We start from the raw sequence: 21,767 nt of genomic DNA on the forward strand, positions 1-21,767 counted from the left end.
ATTCCAGAGGTGCCCGTGCAGCTCACACTGACCCTCGAGACTTGGGGGGCCAGTCGCTCTTGGGCACTCGCACCCACTGGTCCAAGAAAGGGTTAATAAGCAGGCCCTAGCCTCTATTCTGCAGTAGAAGAACCACAGTTGACCTGGATCTGCTGACTCTGGCTGGGGCTGTGGGTATAAAATCGCAGAGAAGCCTTTGGGCTCAGGGACTGGAAGGGGAGAGCCCCCGAGCCTGGGTTGCAGCCCATGCCTGAATGTCTCCCCTGAAACTTGATAGCCCAGCGGGCCTGAGTCAGCCAACCTGGCCGGCTGCAGCTGTGCCCCGTGTGCCGTGCAGACTTCACCTTCCTGATAAGAGAATCAAGTGAAGGGAGGTTTCTTCTCTGGACTGCTCTGCTTTTCTTAACGCTGCTTCCGGAAACCAGCGTGGGAGCCGGCTCTGAGGACGGGCTAAAGGGGGGATTTCACGCCAGCCTTTTGCTCTTGTCCCAACTGCCACCCTCAAGCTGGTTTCTCTCTTCCCAGCATATTCAGACAAGAAGCGCCTTAGGAAGCCGAGCAAGCGGCTTCTGGAATATGCAGAAGAATACGACAAGATATTTGCACCGAAGAAAAAATCCAAGAAGGGCCAGGAGCAATTGCAAAGGGTAGGTGAGAGCGAACCCCTGTGCTCAGGCTCCAGCAATAGCTGTGTTCTCGCGGGGCGTCGCACGGTGCAGGTTAACCCCCTTCCATCTGTCTCTTGTGCGCTAGGTGAGCTCCCGGGAGAGGGCTGAGTTGGAGGGTGAGGAAAGTCTTCCGGCACGATGCAGTCATGGCAGCGATAACCGGAGTCTGCAGAACCCTCTGGAGTCAACGCCATCTTCCTCTTCAGCCAAAGATGCTCCTCCAGTCCTTGAAGCAGAGCCGCTGTCCCATTCCTCCGAGCCCCCGGACCTGCTCCTAGACGGACACTGCGATTTGCCAGAGCTGACGCTGTCTTCCCCTGACGTGTCTGAAGTTTCTGCTTGTTCTCTGGAGGCAGAGGACCGCTTCCTGAAATCAGGTGAGCGCTCCGCAGCACGTCTCCCTGCTGAAGTGAGGGAGACTGCTCCCGTCTAGCGGCCGGGTGCTGGACAGCGAAGGAACCACTCTCTGGGTCTGTCTGGCTACACTCTGTGGTGGGGCTGTAAAATGGAAGAGTGAGCAAGCATCCGTAGCCGCTCACTTCATACGTCCACACCTGCATGGATGCCTTGTCGGAAAGGGTTTGTGTCTCCAAAACTCTCCGGCTCTCGGGATCGGTGTGGTTGCTGCATCTCTAGGAGGCAGGTGCTTCAGTTAGGGCTGATCTTTCCCTGCGATTGCAGGGCCTGGAGCACTAGAGGTTCGGTGGCGGAAGACACAGCTCCAGCCACTGGACCCTTGGTCACCTACACCCAGTGTAGAATTACCTGGAACGTAATGTCTGGGCCAGGCGGGTGGGAACGCGCTCGCACACCTGGCTGGGGGGCCAGAGGGGGGTGGAAATAGGGGGCAGCATGTTCATTGGGCTCCTGCCTGGCGTGGCTACTGGTTGCCTGGCTCGCTCGGTCACATTGCTAGGCTGTGCTGGCTGCCCTAGCAGGCAGCTCTGGTTTTTCTGTGAGATTGACGTTGCTATGCAAGCATTGGTATTGTGGCCAGCCCTGAAGATCACAGCCAGGCTGAGGTCTGTGGCACTGAGCATGCCACAAATGTAAAATCAGACCAGTTGCTGCCTTGGAGACCCAAGGGTTAGCAGCTGGCTGAGGTTTTAACTGTCAGCTGGTATCTGATAATGCACCTGTTCGTCCAAATCCAGTGGAAGAAATTTATTTTTCCTAACAAGAACTTTGTTGCAGGGAACTTGGAGAGGAAGCGTCAGAGGAAGCCAACTAAGAAGCTCTTGGAATCCAATGACCTGGATGCTTTATTTATGCCAAAGAAGGAGGGGTGGACTCCTCCAAAGAAGGTAAGTTCCTTCCAGCTGTTCCCTGACCACTAGCAGGACACCAGGTTCCCCCTCTAGCTGGTTGCAGATGAGCTGTAGTGATTTCATGTGTGTTTCAGGCTCCCGAGGGAGCGGGATTTCCTCCGCGCTCGTGAAAGCTCGTACGGTTTGGGAAAAGCTCAGCACACACCCATTCAGAACACTTTGTACAAATCTCCTTATAAATTCATCCCCACGGGCATTGCTTCCTGCCGGTGCTGCCAAGCCCTGCGTAGCTGCCCCCTTCTCGCTGCGCGTTACGGTGACTGAACCATTGGAAAGGAGGGAAACCGCTTCGCTTGTGATGGGCCCGGGTGTCTGCTGGGAAACATCTCTCCCCTCCCCTTGGCACTGGCAAAGGAGACGCGCCAGGGCCCCGGGTGCAAGTGCTTGGCGGTGGATTTTTCTGGTCGCAGAGCGGGGAGTCTCCATCGCGTCTGTTCTCTTGCTGTTTGATCTGGATCCTGAGATCCTAGCCCTGAATTTTCATAGGCCTAGTTTTCTCAGGAGGGGGATGCCCTTTCTCTCCCCGCTCTCCTCTGCGAGTGAGCGTCCGGGCGTCTTAGCTGGGTCCCCCCTATCCTGCTCTGAGAGCTGGGCTTCCGACGTAGGGGTGCAGACGAGTGCCCGTACACACGGCTAGCGGACACGCCTGGGCTTAGGGTTTAACGCTCGCGGGTACGCGTGGTCCCCAGGCCACCGGGGGGCCACCGGGCTCTGCAGGAAGCATCGTCCGCCCACAGCAAATGGCGGGACAGTGTACAGGTGCCTGCCTGGCCTGCTTGCCGCCGCAGCCATGAGCCCTGCCTGTGGAGGGCTTGCCGCTGGTAACGGGTCCATCCTGTGTGTTCCCAGTGCTTCGAGGCTGGCCCCCAGGAGAGTGACCTGGCTGAGTTCTATCCCACCCCCCGGTTTTTGGACCTCGGCGAAGGTAGGAACTGGGAGGCGTCTGGGCAGTGCGCCTGCATTCCTGGGCTGGTCGGTGCCAGGCCCCTTGGCAGACCCAGGAGTGGGGGTGTCTGGCTCGGGAGGAGAGCAGCCGGGAGCGCTGCCCAGCTGGGCATGCCCTCTGGTCTGGGCGCTGCGCCCGCGGGCTCAGCTGGAGGCGCCTCGGGAGGCTTTTGGGAGCTGTCTCGTCGAAAGGCGGGGAGACTCCATACCTGCCCCACGGACAGTGGCTGGTGGAAGCAGCCTGCCAGGCCAGCTTGTCCCATACGGCTGTGACTGCGGCAGCGGGTATTGCCTGGCCAGGGGCCCTCTTGTTTTTCCCACCCGAGTGGAATGAATTTCCTTACGGGCACTGGTGGGGGGAGGTGCGACACACCTTCCTAGTGGTGCATGTGGCGGGAGTGGGACCAAGGGCTTGTGAGCGTGGGGCAGAGGGTTGGGGTGCAGGAGGGCGAGGGCTCTGTCTGGGGGTGCAGTCTCTGGGGTGTGGCTGGGGACAGGGATTGGGGGTGCAGGAGGATGCTCAGGGCTGGTAGGGGCTTGGCCTTACCTGCCTGGCACCTTGCTGGGGATGGCAAGCAAGGGCCCTTCCCCCGGCCGTGGCAGCTCCGTGTGGGTCTCCTCCCGCTGGCCCCAGCAACCTCTGGGCTTGATGCTGCAGCCCTGAGCCTCCGCAGGACTTACGAGGAGGCTGCGGGGAAGGTAGGCAGTGATGGGAGCGTTGCTGCGTGCCCCAGCCCAGGTCCATGCCCCTGGGGGTGTCGCCAGCACAGCCGCTTGGTGGGACAGCCTGACGTGCAGGGCTCCTGGGCGGCAGAGTCCTTGTTTGTGCATTGGGGTGACACGGGTCTCTCCCCGCAGCTCCCGACAAGCTGTCCGAGAAGCAGAGGAAGCGCAAGAGACTGCGCTACCCCTCGGCGACGGCGCAGTACAAGAGGGGGAGGAGCGAAGACGCCCTGGGGGAAGCGCCCAGCTCGGAGGTACTGTTCGTTCTCCTGGGGGCTGCAGGCTGTAGCCCCTGCTCTCCCCTCCTCCCGGAAAGGCACTGCTGTACTGTCTGTGTGCCCTGACCACCCCTTGCAAGGACTGATGGGACCCTGGAGCGCAGCCTTCCTCTGGGGCTGTTGCTCAGCGAAGGGCGCCCGAGAGACGGCTCATCTGGAGCTCTGGCGTGCCGCTGTGGGAGGGGAGGCCTTGGCTGCAGCCTCGGGGCGTTGGCTTCTTGCGCACTAGAGTGTGGCTGCCGCGCTCGCCTCCCCGCTGCCTTCTGCGGGCCGGGGGCAGCGGCAGAGGGAGGGAAGCCGGTCCTGGGGAGGTCAGGGCTCCTGGTTGCTTTCCGGCCACTCCTGCCCCATCCAGAGCTCAGAGGCCTCCCGTGGGTGCTGTGAAAGCGCCCTGCCTCTGGCAGCCTCCCAGGAGTGAGTCAGGTCTCCCCACACCCCGGCCTGGCAGATGACACCACTTGACCCACAGCCGGTCCTGGCCAGCGGTATCTCAGGTGCCAAGTGTAGGCCTTCCCCTGCCTCTCTGCTGCAGGGGCTCCCAGCTGTTCACCCCGGCTTGTCGGAGCAAGGCTGCAGCCTGCCGGGGGTAGTTCCGGAGGTTCCGCTTGCTTGTGACGCTCTGTGCCAGGCTGGTCTGCTGGCAGCCAAGTATCTCCGCGCGGGCGAGTGCCAAGGGTCCCGTCGCAGATGCCCCTGGCCTGGGAGTGGGTGTGCAGCCGGGAGTCCTCTCTCCGGTGCTGCGGGGGCCCATACAGCCACGTCTGGAACAACAGGTGCTCTGGGGCAGAGGGAACCTGCCGCTGAACTCTGTCTCCCTCGCCTGCCTGGGAAGCCCCACCTGCAGCGGCAGGCAGGGGAGAGATGGCGCTGGCGTGGCACAGCCCAGGCCATGCCTGCTGGGCTCCCAAGGGCTCCTCGAGGAATCGTGGGCAGCGGAAGGCTCAGGAAGAGTGGCTGCCCGTTGCCCGTGGTACGTGGCTGTTCTTCGCTCGCTGGTCAGGGCTGGGATCTTAGCAGAAATGGGCCGTTGGGGAAGTCTCCTTGGCAGCTGCCTGCTCCATCCCCAGCTCGCCTGGGTCAGCCCTGCATGTGGCTGCAGGGAGCTGCGTGCCAAGCCGGAGCAGAAGGCCCAGACACCCAGCATACAGGGACCGGCTGACGCAGGAGGGGTTAGGGCTAACCCTGAAGTAAAGAGTTCAAGCTGGAGCATTCTACTGCAGTAACCCACATGGGGGCATCGTGCCCCCGGCTGTGCGGTCTCTCCTGCCCCCCCCCCTCCCACAGAAGCACAGCTCGGCGTACGTATCTGCTCCTGTCCGGCTGCATTCTGTGCTCCACTGATGCTGGGAAACACAGGATCAGCGTTACTGTAGCAAAGTGAGGAGGGCCATGTGGGCGAGAGGGCTGCAACGACCCTGTCTAAAGCCTGCAGTGCCCCTCTGCAAACACCCAAGACAGCGACTTCCCCCAGACCTGCCTGGTCATCCGCGCCCAGCTGGATGGCTGGCCTGACTCCTTTCTCTACTATCGCTCCAGCTCCGTGAGTGTTCTGCAGCAGGACCCTGGCCTGGGCCTCGCTAGCCTGGCTAGGTCCCGTGAGTGGTGCCCAAAGGGAATCCTCAAGGGAGCAGACGTCGGGTAGCCTGCGAACCCTGCCTGGTCTCCATTACGGGGACCACTGCCGTGTGCCGGAGCGGGACAGGGCTGGCATCGGAGAGCAGCCAGGGCTAGCCGCCTCCCCAGGCGCCAGGGGAACGGAGCGACCTGCCCCTGGAGCTGCAGGGCATGTATAGAGGGGTCTGTGCTGCTCGAGGCAGGAGCCAAATGGCTTTGGAAAGACTGGTGCAAAATGTCCGCACGCCTCACCCTAACCCGCCCTGCCGACGCCCCGGACCGACCGACGGGAGCGCTGACCTCCGCACGCCTCACCCTAACCCGCCCCGCCGGCACCCCGGACCGACCGACGGGAGCGCTGACGTCCGCACGCCTCACCCTAACCCGCCCCGCCGGCGCCCCGGACCGACCGACGGGAGCGCTGACCTCCGCACGCCTCACCCTAACCCGCCCCGCCGGCGCCCCGGACCGACCGACGGGAGCGCTGACCTCCGCACGCCTCACCCTAACCTGCCCTGCCGACGCCCCGGACCGACCGACGGGAGCGCTGACCTCCGCACGCCTCACCCTAACCCGCCCCGCCGGCACCCCGGACCGACCGACGGGAGCGCTGACCTCCGCACGCCTCACCCTAACCCTCCCTGACGGTGCCCCAGACCTATGGGACCGCTGACGTCTGCACGCCTCACCCTAACCCGCCGTGTGGCGCCCCGGACCGACCGACGGGAACGCTGACGTCCGTACGCCTCACCCTAACCCGCCCCGCCGGCGCCCCGGACCGACCGACGGGAACGCTGACGTCCGCACGCCTCACCCTAACCCGCCCCGCCGGTGCCCCGGACCGACCGACGGGAGCGCTGACGTCCGCACGCCTCACCCTAACCCGCCCCGCCGGCGCCCCAGACCTATGGGACCGCTGACGTCCGCACGCCTCACCCTAACCCGCCCCGCCGGTGCCCCGGACCGACTGACGGGAGCGCTGACGTCCGCACGCCTCACCCTAACCCGCCCCGCCAGCGCCCCAGACCTATGGGACCGCTGCCAGGGTCCCTCCCCCTTGCTAGCCCAGCAGGGCGCTCATGTGCCTGCCTGTCCTGGCCGTCACAGCACTTCCTCTGGCGCTGAGCGTTGCAGATGCACACTGCGAGGGGGGAGCCATGGCCACCCACTCGGCGTCCAGGCCTGGCCTGGCTGCTCCTGCCCACGCCACTTGCCAGCAGGCTCAGGGCTCAGCCCTCTCTGCGCGCTGGCCCTCTGGTTGGGACGCAGGAGCTCACCCTGGTGCTCCAGCCAGGCTGTGGGGGGCTCACCCTGCTCCACGTACCATGGGGGGCTGGCCCGTGTCCATTGTGGTCCCCCCCCACTCCACATGGCTAGCTGGAGGGAGGGGGGAGAGGTGGCTTCATCCCTCTTCCCCCAGCCGAAGTTGGGGCCTCACCCTCATTGTGGCTCTTGCGGTGTGGAGCCGGCCTGTGAGTGCTTGTACCCAGGGAGCGGCCGGGTGACCGTGCTGGTCTGTGCTGGGGGAGTGAGTTCTCAGGACTCTGAGGTGAGCATGTGCCAGGCTGTGGGATTGCTTGTAGGGCCAGCGAGGCTCCTGGCCTGCCCCACCGCGGACAGATGGCTTCTGGGTTGCTGGGAGCAGGCTGGGGACAGGTGCACGCCAGGGTTCTCTCCAAGGTGTGCGCCTGCCCAGAAGCACTCAGCAGCACTCACCTTCCTGCTGGACCTGGCGTGGCCGCTCCCGGGGCGGGGCCCGGACTGCGTTGGGGGTTGGCTGCTCTGGCAGCTGGAGCTGTGTTGGCAGGCAGCAGCTCCCGCCAGGGTTGGGGCCACAGGGGGATGAGCGGCTGCTGCCAGGGCTTTTCTAATGCCAGTAACATGAGTTCTCCTGGCTCAAAACTTGTAAACTCCAACGTTCTTATGCAGTTGTGAAATAATAATGACCTATAAGGAAAGGAGCCCCGAGGCTTTGCCTATGCAAGTTCTGCCTGGCAAAAGGGTTAGGAAGCCAGCTGTGTGTTTCTGATCCTCTGGGTTGAACTGTATCATAGCAGCACGGATTAGAACAGCTAGCCCCGGAGATTCAGTGCAAGGCCACGTGCAAGCCTCTGACCTTCCAGTACTGCCCCTGCACCAAGGTCACGCAAAGGTGCGACTAAAACGCCAGCTGGAAGCGCCCCCTGGAAACAGAATTCTCAGCTGGCCAGAACCGGCTACTCTCCGGGCCCTACTCTGCACAGGGTGGCAATTCGTGAGAAAGAACCTGACCCAGACGTTGATGCAGGGCCTCGGACAGCAGAATTTCTGCCCTGGAATTGAGGGGCCAGCCTCTCCTCTGGGGAGGATCCTTGTGCAGAGAAGGTAGGCAGCATGTTCTCCAGCGCACCTTCTGTGCACTCCCCAGCGCTGACTGAAGCTGCCTCTGCCATCAGAGCCCTTTAACGAGGACACACCGTGAGGATCCAAAAGGGAAGCTGGAACAGCAGATTAGTCTGCCTCTGTCATCCAGGCCAAGTTCTGAAGTGATACAAGAAACCCCCCAAGGTTTCGAAAAGGCACTGTGCAAATCCCAGACTCAGGCGTGGCTGACCACCAGGGTGAAGCGCTTTGTAAAAGGTGAAATGCAGGGTGAGAACCCACACAACTCCTTTACAGAAGGGCTTTTATTAAGCCCCAAAATATAAGAAAAGCCAAAACAGGAAATCTCCAAAGTGCCCTTTTTAAAAAAAGAAAAGCTGGTTTGAAGGGAGGCGTTCTAGAATGCCCAGAGCCGAAGGGTAGCAACACCTTCGCTGGAACAGAGCCTGTAAGAGTTTGGCAAAAGAGCTCTCCATCTGGGCATTGGAGAGGAGAACAGAAATGAACTTCATCTTGATACTTGTGCTCCCTTTTCTTTGGTGTTGGAGTTTAAAAACTGTTTTATTTTGTTTTCAAATGCCTTTAACGTGGATTAATCCCTGTGTTTTTAGAGACAATGGTATTGCTAGTCTACACGTGTATTTTGACGTCTGAATCTCCCCTGTGTCAAACATCCTCAAAGAAATCGTGTCGTGTTGGACCCCTAGTATTGAATAGCTGCTCTGAAACCGTTTATTAAAAATTGGGGTTATCGTGATTCTCAGGATACCAAGGATACAATTGTCTCTCTCAGATCCGTAGTCTGTCATTGTCATGAGATGTCAAGATATGTTGAAGATAATGTTTAAGTTCCACTGATAGGAGTAAAACAAAAGGAAAAATATGTAGCACTATTATTTTTTCCTTTTGTTTTACCAAGATCAGACTAACACAGCTACCTCTTCACTGCTAGGAGTGAGAGACTCACTGAATTTTGATTGACCATTCCAAGGGCTTGCCACTTCAGACGCTGGTGCTCTTTGATAGACCACCCCTAACGATTCCCTTCCAAACCTTTCTGATCCAGGAGAGATTTTGCATACTTCCCCAAACAGCAAAGTGACCTCCAGGTCATTGATTACTCAAGAAAAACAACCTGATTTCAGTAGTTAGTCCTCAAAAACAATATTCTACTTTTACAGTCTGACATAACAAATACGGTTTAATGGGTCTGATCAGGGAACACAAATAGCCTGTAGTGCAAGTTTTCAAGGGAATGTTTGTTATGCATTTGTCAATGATCTGCTATAAAATACACGACAAATCAGGAACAAAACAATTGAGACTGGTGAAATGTGTTAGCATATAATTCTAAACAGAAGGCAGCAAATATAAGTGAACACAGCGTGAATGATTGAACAAGCTCTACAAATGAATGCAGTTTTAGGGTATATCCGGTACAGTCAGCAATTTAGAGGCTGTGTTCCACAAAGACGTCTATGGACCAATGTCAAATAGATCAAAAAGCAGAGGAACTCATTCAGTTTTTATTTCTCACTACTCTCCTGCCTCCACCTTCGCCACTGCCCTACGCCTACTTTATGAAAAACGAGACGAGACACAAAACTTCCCATTTTGTCTCCAAATCAAGGGCATCAGTAGTAGAAGGGAATATTGGAGGGCTCTGTGGAGCCTCCTGCTGGCCATTTCTCCTTGTCAGGCTTTGAGAGGCTCAGCCCCCTTGCTGGGTAATACACAGCCCAAGTGAGGGTGGCAGGGAACAGCCGAGTAATGGAAGCAGCCTGTGACCTGGGAACTTACTGGAGACGGACCGACGCGGAAATCGTGGTGCTGGTGCGGAGTGGACAGGTCAGGTTCCTGCGTGGGAGGCCAGCGAGAACGGAGTGGAGCAGAACAAGGAGGCTAATTGAACGGGGGTCCCTGTTCCTTTAGTCACTTCATATGAAATGGCCAGTTCAAGTCCGGCGATTGTGGCTTCTCCCTTGTTTTAGAGTTGTGTGTACATCTCCGCGCCAGAGCCCCTACGGAAGCTGGGTGGGGCCTGTGCGTCCTGGCGGATTAGCTCGCCTCAGGCTCTCGGCAGTCCACAGGTTTAGGCACCACGCCCAGGGCTTTCATTTGCTGCTTGTTGAGTCTTTGCATCATCGGCCAGCATATGGTCAAACAGAGACTAAACTGCAGTCCTTTCCCCCAGTGGAAATGGGGAGGTGGGTGTTGGGGGGAACCCCGGCCCACCCTCTGCTCCGGATTCCAGCCCAGCCCCTGTGATAGCAGCTGCCCCAACACCTGCCGCAAGACAGGCTACTTCCCCGCCCCTTCCTTCTCTCTGGTTTGTGCTCCTAGTGTCCGTTGTCTCCTTTCCTCCTCCTCCCAGCGGCGCCCCTGTCCTCGGCGGCACGCGCCCCAGCTGCCGGCAAAGCTGCTTTTAGAGCCAGTCTGCCCTGGCTTTCTTAACTACTGCCGGTGTCCTAACTGGCCCGGACTCTGCAGGCTGGTCAGTTAGCCCCGATGGCCTCTGCTGGTTCCAAACCAGCCCCTCCCTCTGACTCTAGGTCTGAGGCTTATAGATGGCCACTCCACTGCCTTTCTGCAGCCTGCTGCTCTGGCCTGCGTCGGGGGCCAGGCGCACGCGTCCAGACCAGCACCCAAGACAACTCGGCCCGCTCCTGGCTGGCAAATCCTAGGGGGCTGGTGCGCACTGCCCCTGCTTTGCAGCGGCCCGGTGAGCCCGCTGGGTCAGGTCTGTCCGTGATCTCAGCCCCCTTGCTGCACTGCAGAGCACACCTCCGCCCAGCCCAGGTACTGCCCGCTGAGCAGCAGCGCTCCCGGGTAACGGGCTCGCCTTGCCTGGCGCTCTGCCCCGGTGCCAGCTCCCAAGCGGGTGTCTCACCCCTGGTTGGTGCAATAAAAGGCCTCCCCTCCTTGTCGCCTCCCTGGTTTGGAGCTGCTGCTGCCGCTGCTCTTGGGCCTTGCAAGGAGCCGGTGACGCAGCTCACGAGGGGCCGTGGGATGCTGGTGGCTTGCAGGCTTTGGAAGGCAGTTGTGGCCTAAGCCTGTGATGGACTAGTCGACTATCCAGGAAGCAAATGCTTATGGGCTAGTCAGTCGACTAGTCGATTCTCCCCGCCCAATCAGAGGGGGGGGGGGGCAGAGCTTCAAAGCAGCACTGCACAGCTGAGCCTGGGTTCTGGGGAAATGCCGCACGGAACCCGCGGTCAGTAGGGGAGTCCCCAACTGACCCCGGGCTCCATGAGGGCGCGTCCGCTTTGAAATGTACAAGAGCCCCCGCGTGCAGCCCGGGGTCAGCAGGACTTCCCAGGGGCCCCTGGCTGCAGGTGGACTTCCGCATCCTCCTCTGAAACGGGGGGCTCTTCTGCATTCCTCCTTGGAAATGTGCAAGTGCCTGTCGACTGGTCAGTTACCTGGGGTTCACACCCTTACTGGGCCTGGGCTGTGGCTGCAGAGAGGACCCGCAGCCTGCCACCGTGCCGGCCAGCAGCCCAGCCAAAGCGCTGCCAGCGGCTCCTGGCCTGCGGTGTGGCACGGTGCTCACTGCGGTGGAGCAGGCCTAGTGCCGCGAGGTGGGGTTGTGGCACAGCCGGCGCGTTTGTCAGGCCAGGCGGGGGTGTGGCCGTGCACCAGCCAAAGGGGCAGGAGGGCGCGGACAGCGTTTGCCCCGGGGCAGGAGGCTCCCCGAGGCGCGGCTCCTCCCCCCCAGCGTGCTTGGTGCCTGCGATTGTGACACTCCGTGGTCTGGCAGGGGGAGACGCCTGTGCAGGGGAGCGCCGCCAGCCCCGAGGACGGCTCCGAGCAGGACCATGGAGCGCCTTCCACCAGGAAGCTGCAGGGGGAGCGCGGAGGCGGCGCTGCCCTTAAGGAGAACGTCTGTCAGGTAGGGAGCTGAGCTTGCTGGGCAGCGTGGCGCTGTCGGCGGGAGCCTTGTCCGGTTTGTGGGCGCCTGGCGGCTGGCTGGGAACGAGGGGGACGCGCTGGCGCCGTGGCGGGGCCGGCGGCGTTTCAGAAGGGCTCTCGCGGCTGCGGTTTTGCCCTGTGCGTGACGCTGCGTCCCCCCACAGATCTGCGAGAAGCCAGGGGAGCTGCTGCTGTGTGAGGCGCAGTGCTGCGGCGCTTTCCACCTGCAGTGCCTCGGGCTCTCCGAAATGCCGAAGGGCAAGTTCATCTGCACTGAGTGCTCGACAGGTATGCGCCGCGGGGGGGCTGCGGGCGGCCGGGGGAGCCCGGTCTCTTCCCTCTGCGGTGTGACACTGTTCTCTCCTCCAGGCGTGCACACCTGCTTTGTGTGCAAGAGCAGTGGGGAGGCCGTGCGGCGGTGCCTGCTCCCCTTGTGCGGGAAGTACTACCACGAGGAGTGCGTGCAGAAGTACCCCCCCGCCGTCGTGCAGAACAAGGGCTTCCGCTGCTCCCTGCACATCTGTATGACCTGCCACGCTGCCAACCCGGCCAACCTCTCGGCATCGAAAGGTAGAGACGTGGGCCAGCCGGGAACTGGGGCTCCTGCTGCGCCCACCCCTCCGGGCCCCCGCAGGGAGCAGGTCAGGGCCAAGGCGCTCGTTGTGGGCCTGAGCCCGAAGGTGTGGGTTGCTCAGCCTGCCCAGCCGGGAGCCTGGGCCCGGCCACTGCCCCCGTGGCTCTGCACAGAGGCTGCTCAGCGAGGGCTGGAAGCCAGGCCTGTGCCCACGTTGCACACTGGCCTCCCGCGCTCCCGTTCTGGGCTTCGCTGAGGCCTGAAGCCAGCAGGGACCGGCAGGGCCCCCTCGCCTGCAGCGCGCTGTGCGCTGGGCCCCAGCTCTGCAAAGAGCCATACTGGCTCTGGCCACGGGTGTATGCCCGTGGGGCGTGGAGCTGTGCGCACAGGTTCCCCTCCCCTCCCCACCAGCTGCGGTGCCTTTGCGGGTGGCCACTGCGCACCGGCACCGTGCGCAGGGCGTGGGCTGGGCTGCGACTCAGCCGCTGGCACATGGCAGGAGCTAACGTGCCTGTCAGACCTGCCCAGACCTCCGGGGCTCTCGGCAGCAGCCAGGGCGGCGCCTGGGAGCAGGGGCCACGGAGGTGCCAGCAGGTTTTCCCCAAAGCAGCGACCCCCAAACTTGCTACTGAGTGACCCAGCAACTGGGGGGACCCATTTGTGGGACAGTGGCTGCCCCTGCCCTGCTGGAGAGACGCCTGCACTTCTCTGCCTGGCCCAGCAGAAAGGAGAGGCTGGGTGGTCCGTGGCCCCCCCCAGCTAGGGCCCAGTGCTGATTGCACCCTTCCCTCCCGCCAGGGCGCCTGATGCGCTGCGTGCGCTGCCCGGTGGCGTACCATGCAAACGACTTCTGCCTCGCGGCTGGGACGGTGACCCTCGCCTCCAACAGCATCATCTGCCCCAACCACTTCGCACCACGGCGGGGCTGCCGCAACCACGAGCATGTCAACGTCAGCTGGTGCTTTGTCTGCTCAGAAGGTGAGACCCTTCCCCCCCGCCCAGCGCGCAGAGCATCCGGGGCAGGCCGGCGCGGGGCCCGGCAGAGGTGACATGCTCCGGGGTCTTGGCCGGTTCAGGGCATGCCTGGCAGGGGAGATGTGTGGGGGACCCTGACGGGTTCAGAACGGGCGGTCCAGGGGCGGTGACTTGCGCAGGGACCGGGGGAAGGGGCGGAAGACACGTGTGCGGGGTCCATGGTGGGTTCAGGGCGGGCCCAGTGGGGGTCATGGGTGCGGGGGGGGGGTCATGGCGGGTTCAGGGCAGGCCTGGCGGGGGTGACGTGCGGGGGGGCCCTGGCGGGTTCAGGGCAGGCCTGGCGGGGGTGACGTGCGGGGGGGCCCTGGCGGGTTCAGGACGGGCGACGACGTGTGCGGGGGCTGTGACGGGTTCAGGGCAGGCCTGGCGGGGGTGACGTGCGGGGGGGCCCTGGCGGGTTCAGGGCAGGCCGGGCGGGGGGGACGTGCGGGGGGGCCCTGGCGGGTTCAGGGCAGGCCGGGCGGGGGGGACGTGCGGGGGGCCCTGGCGGGTTCAGGGCAGGCCGGGCGGGGGGGACGTGCGGGGGGGCCCTGGCGGGTTCAGGGCAGGCCGGGCGGGGGGGCCGTGGCGGGTTCAGGGCAGGCCTGGCGGGGGTGACGTGCGGGGGGGCCCTGGCGGATTCAGGACGGGCGACGACGTGTGCGGGGGCTGTGACGGGTTCAGGGCAGGCCGAGTGGGGGTGACGGGGTCTGTGGTGGGTTCAGGGTGGGCCCGCCGTGGGCAGCAAACGCCGAGACAGACTGCAGAGCCACCTACACAGCAGGAAAAAGCTCCTGGGAACGGCCGTGCACCGCCGCACCCGCATGCAGAGGCAGGCCAGGGCGCGTCTTGGCCCTCGGTGAATTGGAGCCGGCCGCTGGCCAGCTGTGCTCTCCGCTTGAGTTGTGGGCCTGGAAGGGCGAGGTTTGACTGCTGCACGGCCTCACAGGGGTGAGGTGGTTCTCTTGGTCATGCCAGGAGAGGAGACCTCTCTGGGCGCCCCCCCAGCCTGCGGCACAGGGCTGAGCCGAGGGAAGGGCACAGTCTGCTGCAGTCCTGGTGTGATGGGCTCATCTGTGTGGTGCCTGGGCGCGGCCCCGACAGCCTGGTGCTGCGCCGATGGCGGGAGCCGGGAGTCGGAGCCCTGTGCGGAGCTCAGTGGCTGTTTCCGGTGAGCGCTCACCTCTGTCTCGCTCCTGCCCACAGGGGGCAGCCTTCTGTGCTGTGAGTCGTGCCCGGCCGCTTTCCACCGGGAGTGTCTGAACATCGAGATGCCCGAGGGCAGCTGGTACTGCAACGACTGCAAAGCTGGCAAGAAACCCCATTACAAGGAGGTGGTCTGGGTCAAAGTGGGGCGCTACAGGTGGGTAACGGTTAGTGTCGCCCGCGCAGAGGGCCCCGTCCCTCCTGGCTCTTCCCTCTTCCTCCAGCCACGCCCTGCCCAGCACTGCCACAGTGGAGGCACCGGGAGCCCCAGGAAAGTTGTTTCTGTGCCAGGGCCCCTGGAGAAGCACCAGCGGTGCCAAGGCAGTGAGCCGCTTTTCCTGTTCCTCTCCCCCGCGGCAGGTGGTGGCCAGCGGAGATTTGCCATCCCAGAACAATTCCCGTCAATATCCAGAAGATGAAACACGACATCGGCGAGTTCCCCGTGCTGTTCTTTGGCTCCAACGACTACCTGTGGACACACCAGGCCCGGGTGTTCCCCTACATGGAGGGCGACGTGAGCAGCAAGGACAAGATGGGCAAGGGAGTGGATGGCATTTATAAGAAAGGTAAGGCAAGGGGCGCTCCTGGTGGCTCTGAGATGGCCTGGCGCCGGGCCTCAATGGGCCCCCGTGGCCAGGTGAGCCTCGTACGTGGCCCACCCCGAGTGCACGTGGCGCTTAGGCCAGGGGGCAAGAGACACTGAGCGCCTGGTTCCAGCTCCTCCACAGAGTGGGCACGTGGGCCTGCTGGTGAGAGTGGCATCCAGCCTGCGCCGCCCCCCCGACACAAAGCTGCAGCCCCCGGCCAGCCACTGCCCACCCCAGCTGACTGGCGGGCGCGCTGCAGCCGTGCGTGGCCCTGGCAGGGCCCTGGTACAAGCACCTCGGTGTCGGCCTCCACTCCTGCAGCGGGGCCACTAGTGCGTCCAGCTGGCCGCTCCAAGGAGGCGCCCGGGCTCGCGTCACACCGTGGGTCTTGGCTTTCAGCTCTGCAGGAGGCTGCTGTGAGGTTTGAAGAGCTGAAGGCCCAGAAAGAGCTGAGGCAGCTGCAGGAAGACAGAAAGAACGACAAGAAGCCCCCTCCCTACAAGCACATCAAGGTGAGGGCGTGGCCTCGCCGCGCGGGGAGAGGGAGGCCGGCCAGCGGCGCCGAGCGGCTGGGGCAGGGCGGTTACAGGGCCCCCGGGGCAGGCCCAGCATGCCTCTGAAGGCCGAGTAGCTGCCACCAGGCAGGCGGATTGAGAGGAAGGGTTTCACCTTCCAGGGTGCACTGAAGAGGAGCTCTGTTCTCTCCTGTAGCCGCTACTGGGCATCACTAAGAGGTGCTGCTTTGCTGGGACATCCGCGGGCGTCCTGATGGAGCCACGGGGTGGCCACGGCCACGGGAATGTCTCTGCCAGCTAGCGGCAAAGGGCAGAGGTCTGAGCAGGGTGCGAGAGGTGGGTTCCAGGCGAGCCGTCTCCTGGTGTGCGTCGCAGAGGGGATTGCGCGGCGGCGCAGAGGGCGTCTCTGTTGCTGCCTTCGAGCGTCGGGTCAGGAACCCAAGTCCAAGGCCCTGCTTGTGCTACCAGCAAGACGATGGGTTCTCCAGCGGGCGCTGCCTCCAGCCTTTACCTGGGCCAGAGTTGGGAGGGGCGAGAGCTGCTTGCGAGGCCGTCCCAGGAGGGTCCTGGGCAGTGAGCCGGCGCAGGGGCCGTTCCCCCGGCAGGCAGGTGGCAAGGCGGCGCCCGGGGAGAGGGGCTGGAGCAGTGCCTGCGGCCTGGGGGGTCGTACCGGTGCAGGTGTCTCCTCGCTAGCTAACCTGCTGTGTGCACGCTCCAAGGTAAACCGGCCCGTGGGCAAGGTGCAGATCTTCACAGCAGACCTGTCTGAGATCCCGCGCTGCAACTGCAAACCCACCGATGAAAACCCGTGCGGCCTGGACTCGGAGTGCATCAATCGGATGCTGCTGTACGAGTGCCACCCGCTGGTCTGTCCGGCCGGGGGGCGCTGCCAGAACCAGTGCTTCTCCAAGCGGCAGTACCCCGAGGTGGAAATCTTCCGCACGCTGGCCCGGGGCTGGGGCTTGCAAGCCAAGAGGGACATCAGAAAGGTACCCGCTGAGCCGAGGGGCCCGCTGGAAAGGGAGGAGGCTTCCACCCAGGTGGCAGGGCTCAGCAGGGGACGTGGAGGCCCAGGGGCTTGGGGGGGGTTCGGGTGCCAGGCAGGGGAGGCAGGAGCAATTCTCCCTGCAGCCATGGTGCACGGACCCAGGAAGACGCAGGTGCTGAGATGGGGTGTCCTTAGGGAAGGGCAGGGCAGCGTTGTCCCAGCTGCGCGGGTGCCGCTTGCACAGGTTTCCCTGCCAGCAGGTGCCCTGTACTGCCAAGGGCCCGGCTGGGTCGGCTGTATGGAATCCAGGCCCAGCTCCGCTGTGCTCGAGCAGACGGGGGAACTGGGCCAGCCGGCGGGGCAGCTGGCTGCTCCCTTACCATGCTCCTGTCGGGTTTTGAAGAGTCACGAAGCTGCTGCGGAATCCAGGTCCCGCTTGCTGCAGAGTGCCTGCGGCCCAGCGCGTAGACGTGGGAGCGCCCCGCGGGCCGCAGGGCCTGAGCAGCTGTCTGTCCCTCCTTGGCTTGCAGGGCGAGTTTGTGAACGAATACGTGGGAGAGCTGATCGACGAGGAGGAGTGTCGGGCACGAATCCGCCACGCACAGGAGCATGACATTACCAACTTCTACATGCTGACTTTGGACAAGGTACACGATGGGCCCTGCCCGGCCTCTCCAGAGCACAGGGCCCCTGCAGCCATCCGAAATAATAGCACGACGTTCCTTAAGGACAGTGCAGAGCACTGCACTTAGCGGGGCCATGGGGACAGAGCCACCGACTCGCCTTCCTGTGGCTTTTCCACACTTCTGTCTGCCTGCCGTCCTAGCTCATGTTCTCTGGACCTTCTCCAGTGTCTCTACAGCTTTCCTGAAATGTGGCACCCAGAACTGGACACAATGCTCCGATTGAGGCCTGCCCAGCGCAGAGCAGAGCGGGAGAATGACTCCTCGTGTCTCGCTCGCTACTCTCCTGTTCATGCAGCCCACAATCATGTTGGCTTTTTTTGCAACAGGGTCACACTGTTGACTCCTATTTAGCTTGTGGTCGACTCTGCCCCCCAGGACTCCTTCCTAGACCATCGCTTCCCGTTGTGTGTGAGAAACAGATTGGTCCTCCCTAAGGAGCACTTTGCATTTGTCCTTATTCAGCTTCACCCTGTTGACATCGGCCCATTTCTGCGGTGTGTGCAGATGGGTTTGAATTATGGCCCTACCCTCCAGAGCACTTGCCACCCTGCCCAGGAAAGCTGTGATGAAAGTCCAGAGGAGAGCAACGAGACTGAGAAAAGGTCTAGGGAACAGGAGCTGTGAGGGGAGACTGGAAAAGAGAAGCCAGAGGGGACATAGGAGTGCAGCTGCCTCTGCGTCATACACGTGTCCCTGGAGGGTTTTGTCCTGTTTATTTCACGTCTGTTTAGTCCGAGGCCTGAGAGGGGGCGGGGCATGAGGGCAGCTTTCAGGCACCTAAAAGGGTGCCTCAGGAAGGAGGGAGAAATTGCTCCTTGGCCTCTGAGGACAGCACAAGCAGCAAGGGGCTTAACCTGCAGCAGGGGAGGTTGAGGTTGGACATGAGGGAAAAGTTCCTGCCTGTCAGGGGGTTAAACGCTGGAATAAATTTCCCCGGGGGCTGTGGAATCCCCATCCCTGGGGCTGTTGAAGAGCAGGTTGGACAGACACCGTCAGGGATGGGCTAGATGGTGCTGGGGAGGGCCGGGGATGTCCAGGGTGCAGACGTGAGGGTCACGGGCGTGCAGGGGGACAGGCAACAGGCTTTCTCTAAATACAACTTCTGTGGACCCAGCCACCGGTGCCTCAGGCGACCCCGCTACGGTGGGGATGCTGCCTTCTGGCTCCGGAGGCCGCTCCCATGCCGGCTGTGCTCAGAGGAGCCTGCTGGGACTGGCGCTTACTGATTGCCACCCCATGGCTCTGCTCCCCTCCCCTTCCCTCCCCTCACGCCCGTCCTCTCCTCTCCTCTCCGGCCTTGTGTGTCTCTCGTGTGTGGCAACCTGGTCTCCTGCTGGCTTCGAGCATCTCTGGGCAGTCAGGAGTCCCCACGCCGGGCCATGGCCAGCAGGCTGGGGCGCTAGCGACTGGGCCACGCCGAGGGCCCAGCTTGGTACCTGGGTTTCGGCAGTTCCCATCCTGGACTCACTAGAGAGCTCAAGCTGTGGGTGAAGGAACCCAGAGCCTGCTAACCCTGGGCTGGCTTTGCTGCGTGCTCACCCCGGGGGCCCGCCCGCCCGCGGCTCAGTAAGCCCTGCTCTTGCTTGGCAATTGGGTGCGCTAGTCAGCATCCGAGGCTCCTCCAGCCGTGGCTTCAAGCCCCTGGCACCAGTCGTAAGCTGCGTGGCTGGCCGATTGCAGCCCTTGCCATCAGCCCGCAGTTCCGGTCAAGCCATCCGGCTCGCCGCTGATTGGCCAGGGCATCAGACTCTGCTGCCCACGTGTTCGGTGTGCTTCCCCGGAGAGATCGGCAAGGCTGCCTCGTCCCCGCTGGCAGGGCCCTCTGAGGAGCGTGGCGCACTGACATCGCTGGCCACGAGAGCGAGGTGCTGCTCTGCCGGGCACAGATGGGTTCCCCTCCCGGGCGGGGCCTGGGCGGTGGGGGAAGGGAGTTCTCTGCGGCCTGCTAGCGCAGCGGTGGGCACACAGCCTGTGGCGCGCTCTGGGGGCAGGGCGGGGGCTTTTGAAGAGTCCCTTTTACGTGTGATTTCAGGACAGGATCATTGACGCCGGGCCAAAGGGCAATCACGCCCGGTTCATGAACCACTGCTGTCAGCCCAACTGCGAGACTCAGAAATGGTCCGTGAACGGCGACACCCGGGTTGGGCTCTTCGCTCTCGTCAACATCAAGGCTGGTAAGGGGGGGCCTCTGGCAGGAGGAGGAAATACTGCGGGACCCTCACTTCCTGGTGGAGGCAGCAGCGGGCCCTGTGTGCGCGGCTCCCCTTCCCCGTCTGTCGGCCAGCGTGGGCATGCAGGGGCCATGCAGCGTAAGGGTGGGCGGGGGAGCGCCGGTGCACAGGGGCCAGATACGCAGAAACGTCCCTGGGAATGGCAGATGCCCTGCATCCAGCCCCCTGCCTTCCTTCAAGTCCAGCTGCTCCCTGGCTCCGGGCGGGGCCCAGCGCTAGGCTTCCTGGGCTGCCACTAGCAAGCAGACAAGTGCAGAGCCCAGGGCTGGGGCGCGGGTGGCGAGGGGCAGAGGCTGGTGCCCTTCCCGTTTGTGCCAGCTGAGCAGGGATGGAGCATGGCCCCCTACAATGGACCGGTAAGCCTGGGCTTGTTGCTTACTCCTCAGCCACGCGGCTGCAAGGGGGAGTGGGAGCTGGTGCCCATGAGGAGCTGGCTTTAAGCAGGTTCCCACAAGCAGCGGCTCCGCCTCCCCTCCCTCCCTTCCGCTGCACTGCTGCCTCTGAGCCGATAGGCGGGGAGCCGGCTCCGCGGACCCACCTGCTCTTGCTGCAGAGGCGGGGGCAGGCAGGAGCTAGTGATGGGAGAGCTGGCTTAAAAGCCAATTCCCCCAGCGGTGCCGCATGCTTCCTCCTCTGCCTGCGCTGCCGCCGCCTCTGAGAGGCAGCAGCATGGGGCGGGAAGGCTGTGAGAGGAGCTCGGACCCCCGGCGAACAGGGGCTGCTGCCGCGGACCAACCTCTGTATCTTTATCTGTGAGAGGCGGCAGGGCGGGGCGAGGCAGATCGGCACGGGGAGCTGGTTTTACACTGGCTCCTCCGCGGACCAGCTCCCGCCTGCCACCCCGCTACCTGATAGAGGTGGCAGGGGCTCCCCAGGAGCGCGCTGGCTGCTGGCCCCGCCCCGGGGGTTATCAGTAGCCGTGTAACCGCTAAGATTTCGTGCGGTTTCCCGCGACCCACCGGCCCGTTGGAGGCGCAGAACTTCCTGCCGCGTGGCTTGTCGCTTACCGATCTCTCGTGTTGCCAGGGACTGAGCTGACTTTCAACTACAACCTGGAGTGCTTGGGCAACGGGAAGACGGTTTGCAAGTGCGGTGCTCCGAACTGCAGCGGGTTCCTAGGAGTGCGGCCGAAGGTAGGACAGCGCTCCAGCTGCGGCTCTTCCCGAGGGCCTGCTTGCTGCGGGCTTCCACGAGTGCCGAGAAATGCCGCAGCCTTTGGAGAGCGGGTGTGAGGATCCCGCTGCCTTGTGACGGGCACAGGTGCGCCTCGCTCGCTGTCGTGGGAGCGGACGAGGGGCCTTGCGGGAGGCGCAGGGGTTTTGGGGCTGGAGGCGAATTCCTTGTGTTGTGTTTTACAAATGACCCCGCTGATCAGCGCTTCTGTGCATTGAGTGCAAGCAGCAGCTGCTTGTTAAAACAAGCAAAGAGTGGACATAAGTCACCCCTGAAAACGCTGCTCGCCCTGAACGCATCCAGCCGCTGCCCCAGCAGAGCCCAGTAAGTCTGAAGAGGAGCGCTCGGCCGTGGCTGCACTAGGAGAGTTCCCAGGTATCGCCCTGCGCTGGCTTCGCATGGGGACGCGATGGCCCAGGAAATTCTCTGCCCACGGTGGTGCGCTCCCGTCGGAGGAGGGGTGTTTGCGTTGAGCCCTAGTGTGGCACTCACAGGTCCTCAGTCGTTTACTGCACTTGGCTGTTGGCCTGGGGTGGGATCTTAATGGAACAGGGCAGAGCTGGTGGGCCTGGCAGAGTTGAGTTGGCTGCGGCCCGGCGTTTTCCACAGCAAGCTGGGCCTGAATTCTGTGGCAGGATCCCCGGTTTCGTGGCCCTGGGGTGTAGCCGATTGGAAACTCTGCCTCAGCTTCCTCTGAATGAGAAGCCGGCTCTTCACCCGCTCATACTGTTCCAGCGAGGTGCGCTCCTGCACCGCATGCCCTGCTCTTGGGCACTTCTCCCTAGCACCGCCCCTTCGGGTCAGCTGGGGCGCCTGCTGCAGTGGCGCCGGACCATGACCCTGCCAACATGACCCCCTTCTCTTCCTTCTTGCCCGCGCTCCGGCGGGGGGAGGGGTGGAATAGAGACAAGCAGCACGTCTCAGAGCACCAGCTAAGAGGTGAGAGTGATCGTCCCCCCAAGCC

General features: G+C 62.9%; 1 protein-coding gene across 7 annotated transcripts in view; it reads left to right on the forward strand.

Moving 5' to 3' along the window:
• Nucleotides 1–21,767, forward strand: part of NSD1 (nuclear receptor binding SET domain protein 1) — a 108,820-nt gene that overhangs the window by 65,216 nt on the left and 21,837 nt on the right. For 5 of the 7 annotated variants that reach the window (XM_075918713.1, XM_075918710.1, XM_075918715.1 and 2 more), the window contains 15 exons: nt 526–647; nt 754–1,045; nt 1,863–1,972; nt 2,846–2,921; nt 3,800–3,918; nt 11,678–11,809; nt 11,994–12,399; nt 13,202–13,381; nt 14,624–14,780; nt 14,984–15,189; nt 15,610–15,722; nt 16,445–16,714; nt 17,244–17,360; nt 19,432–19,573; nt 20,657–20,763. In XM_075918713.1, coding sequence (XP_075774828.1) covers nt 526–647; nt 754–1,045; nt 1,863–1,972; nt 2,846–2,921; nt 3,800–3,918; nt 11,678–11,809; nt 11,994–12,399; nt 13,202–13,381; nt 14,624–14,780; nt 14,984–15,189; nt 15,610–15,722; nt 16,445–16,714; nt 17,244–17,360; nt 19,432–19,573; nt 20,657–20,763 — 2,549 coding nt within the window. The remainder of the gene's footprint in view (nt 1–525; nt 648–753; nt 1,046–1,862; nt 1,973–2,845; nt 2,922–3,799; nt 3,919–11,677; nt 11,810–11,993; nt 12,400–13,201; nt 13,382–14,623; nt 14,781–14,983; nt 15,190–15,609; nt 15,723–16,444; nt 16,715–17,243; nt 17,361–19,431; nt 19,574–20,656; nt 20,764–21,767) is intronic. The other 2 variants (XM_075918712.1, XM_075918718.1) reach the window with 1 other exon arrangement.

This window comes from Pelodiscus sinensis, unplaced genomic scaffold (assembly GCF_049634645.1).
Source record: "Pelodiscus sinensis isolate JC-2024 unplaced genomic scaffold, ASM4963464v1 ctg124, whole genome shotgun sequence".
NCBI lineage: Eukaryota > Metazoa > Chordata > Testudines > Trionychidae > Pelodiscus > Pelodiscus sinensis.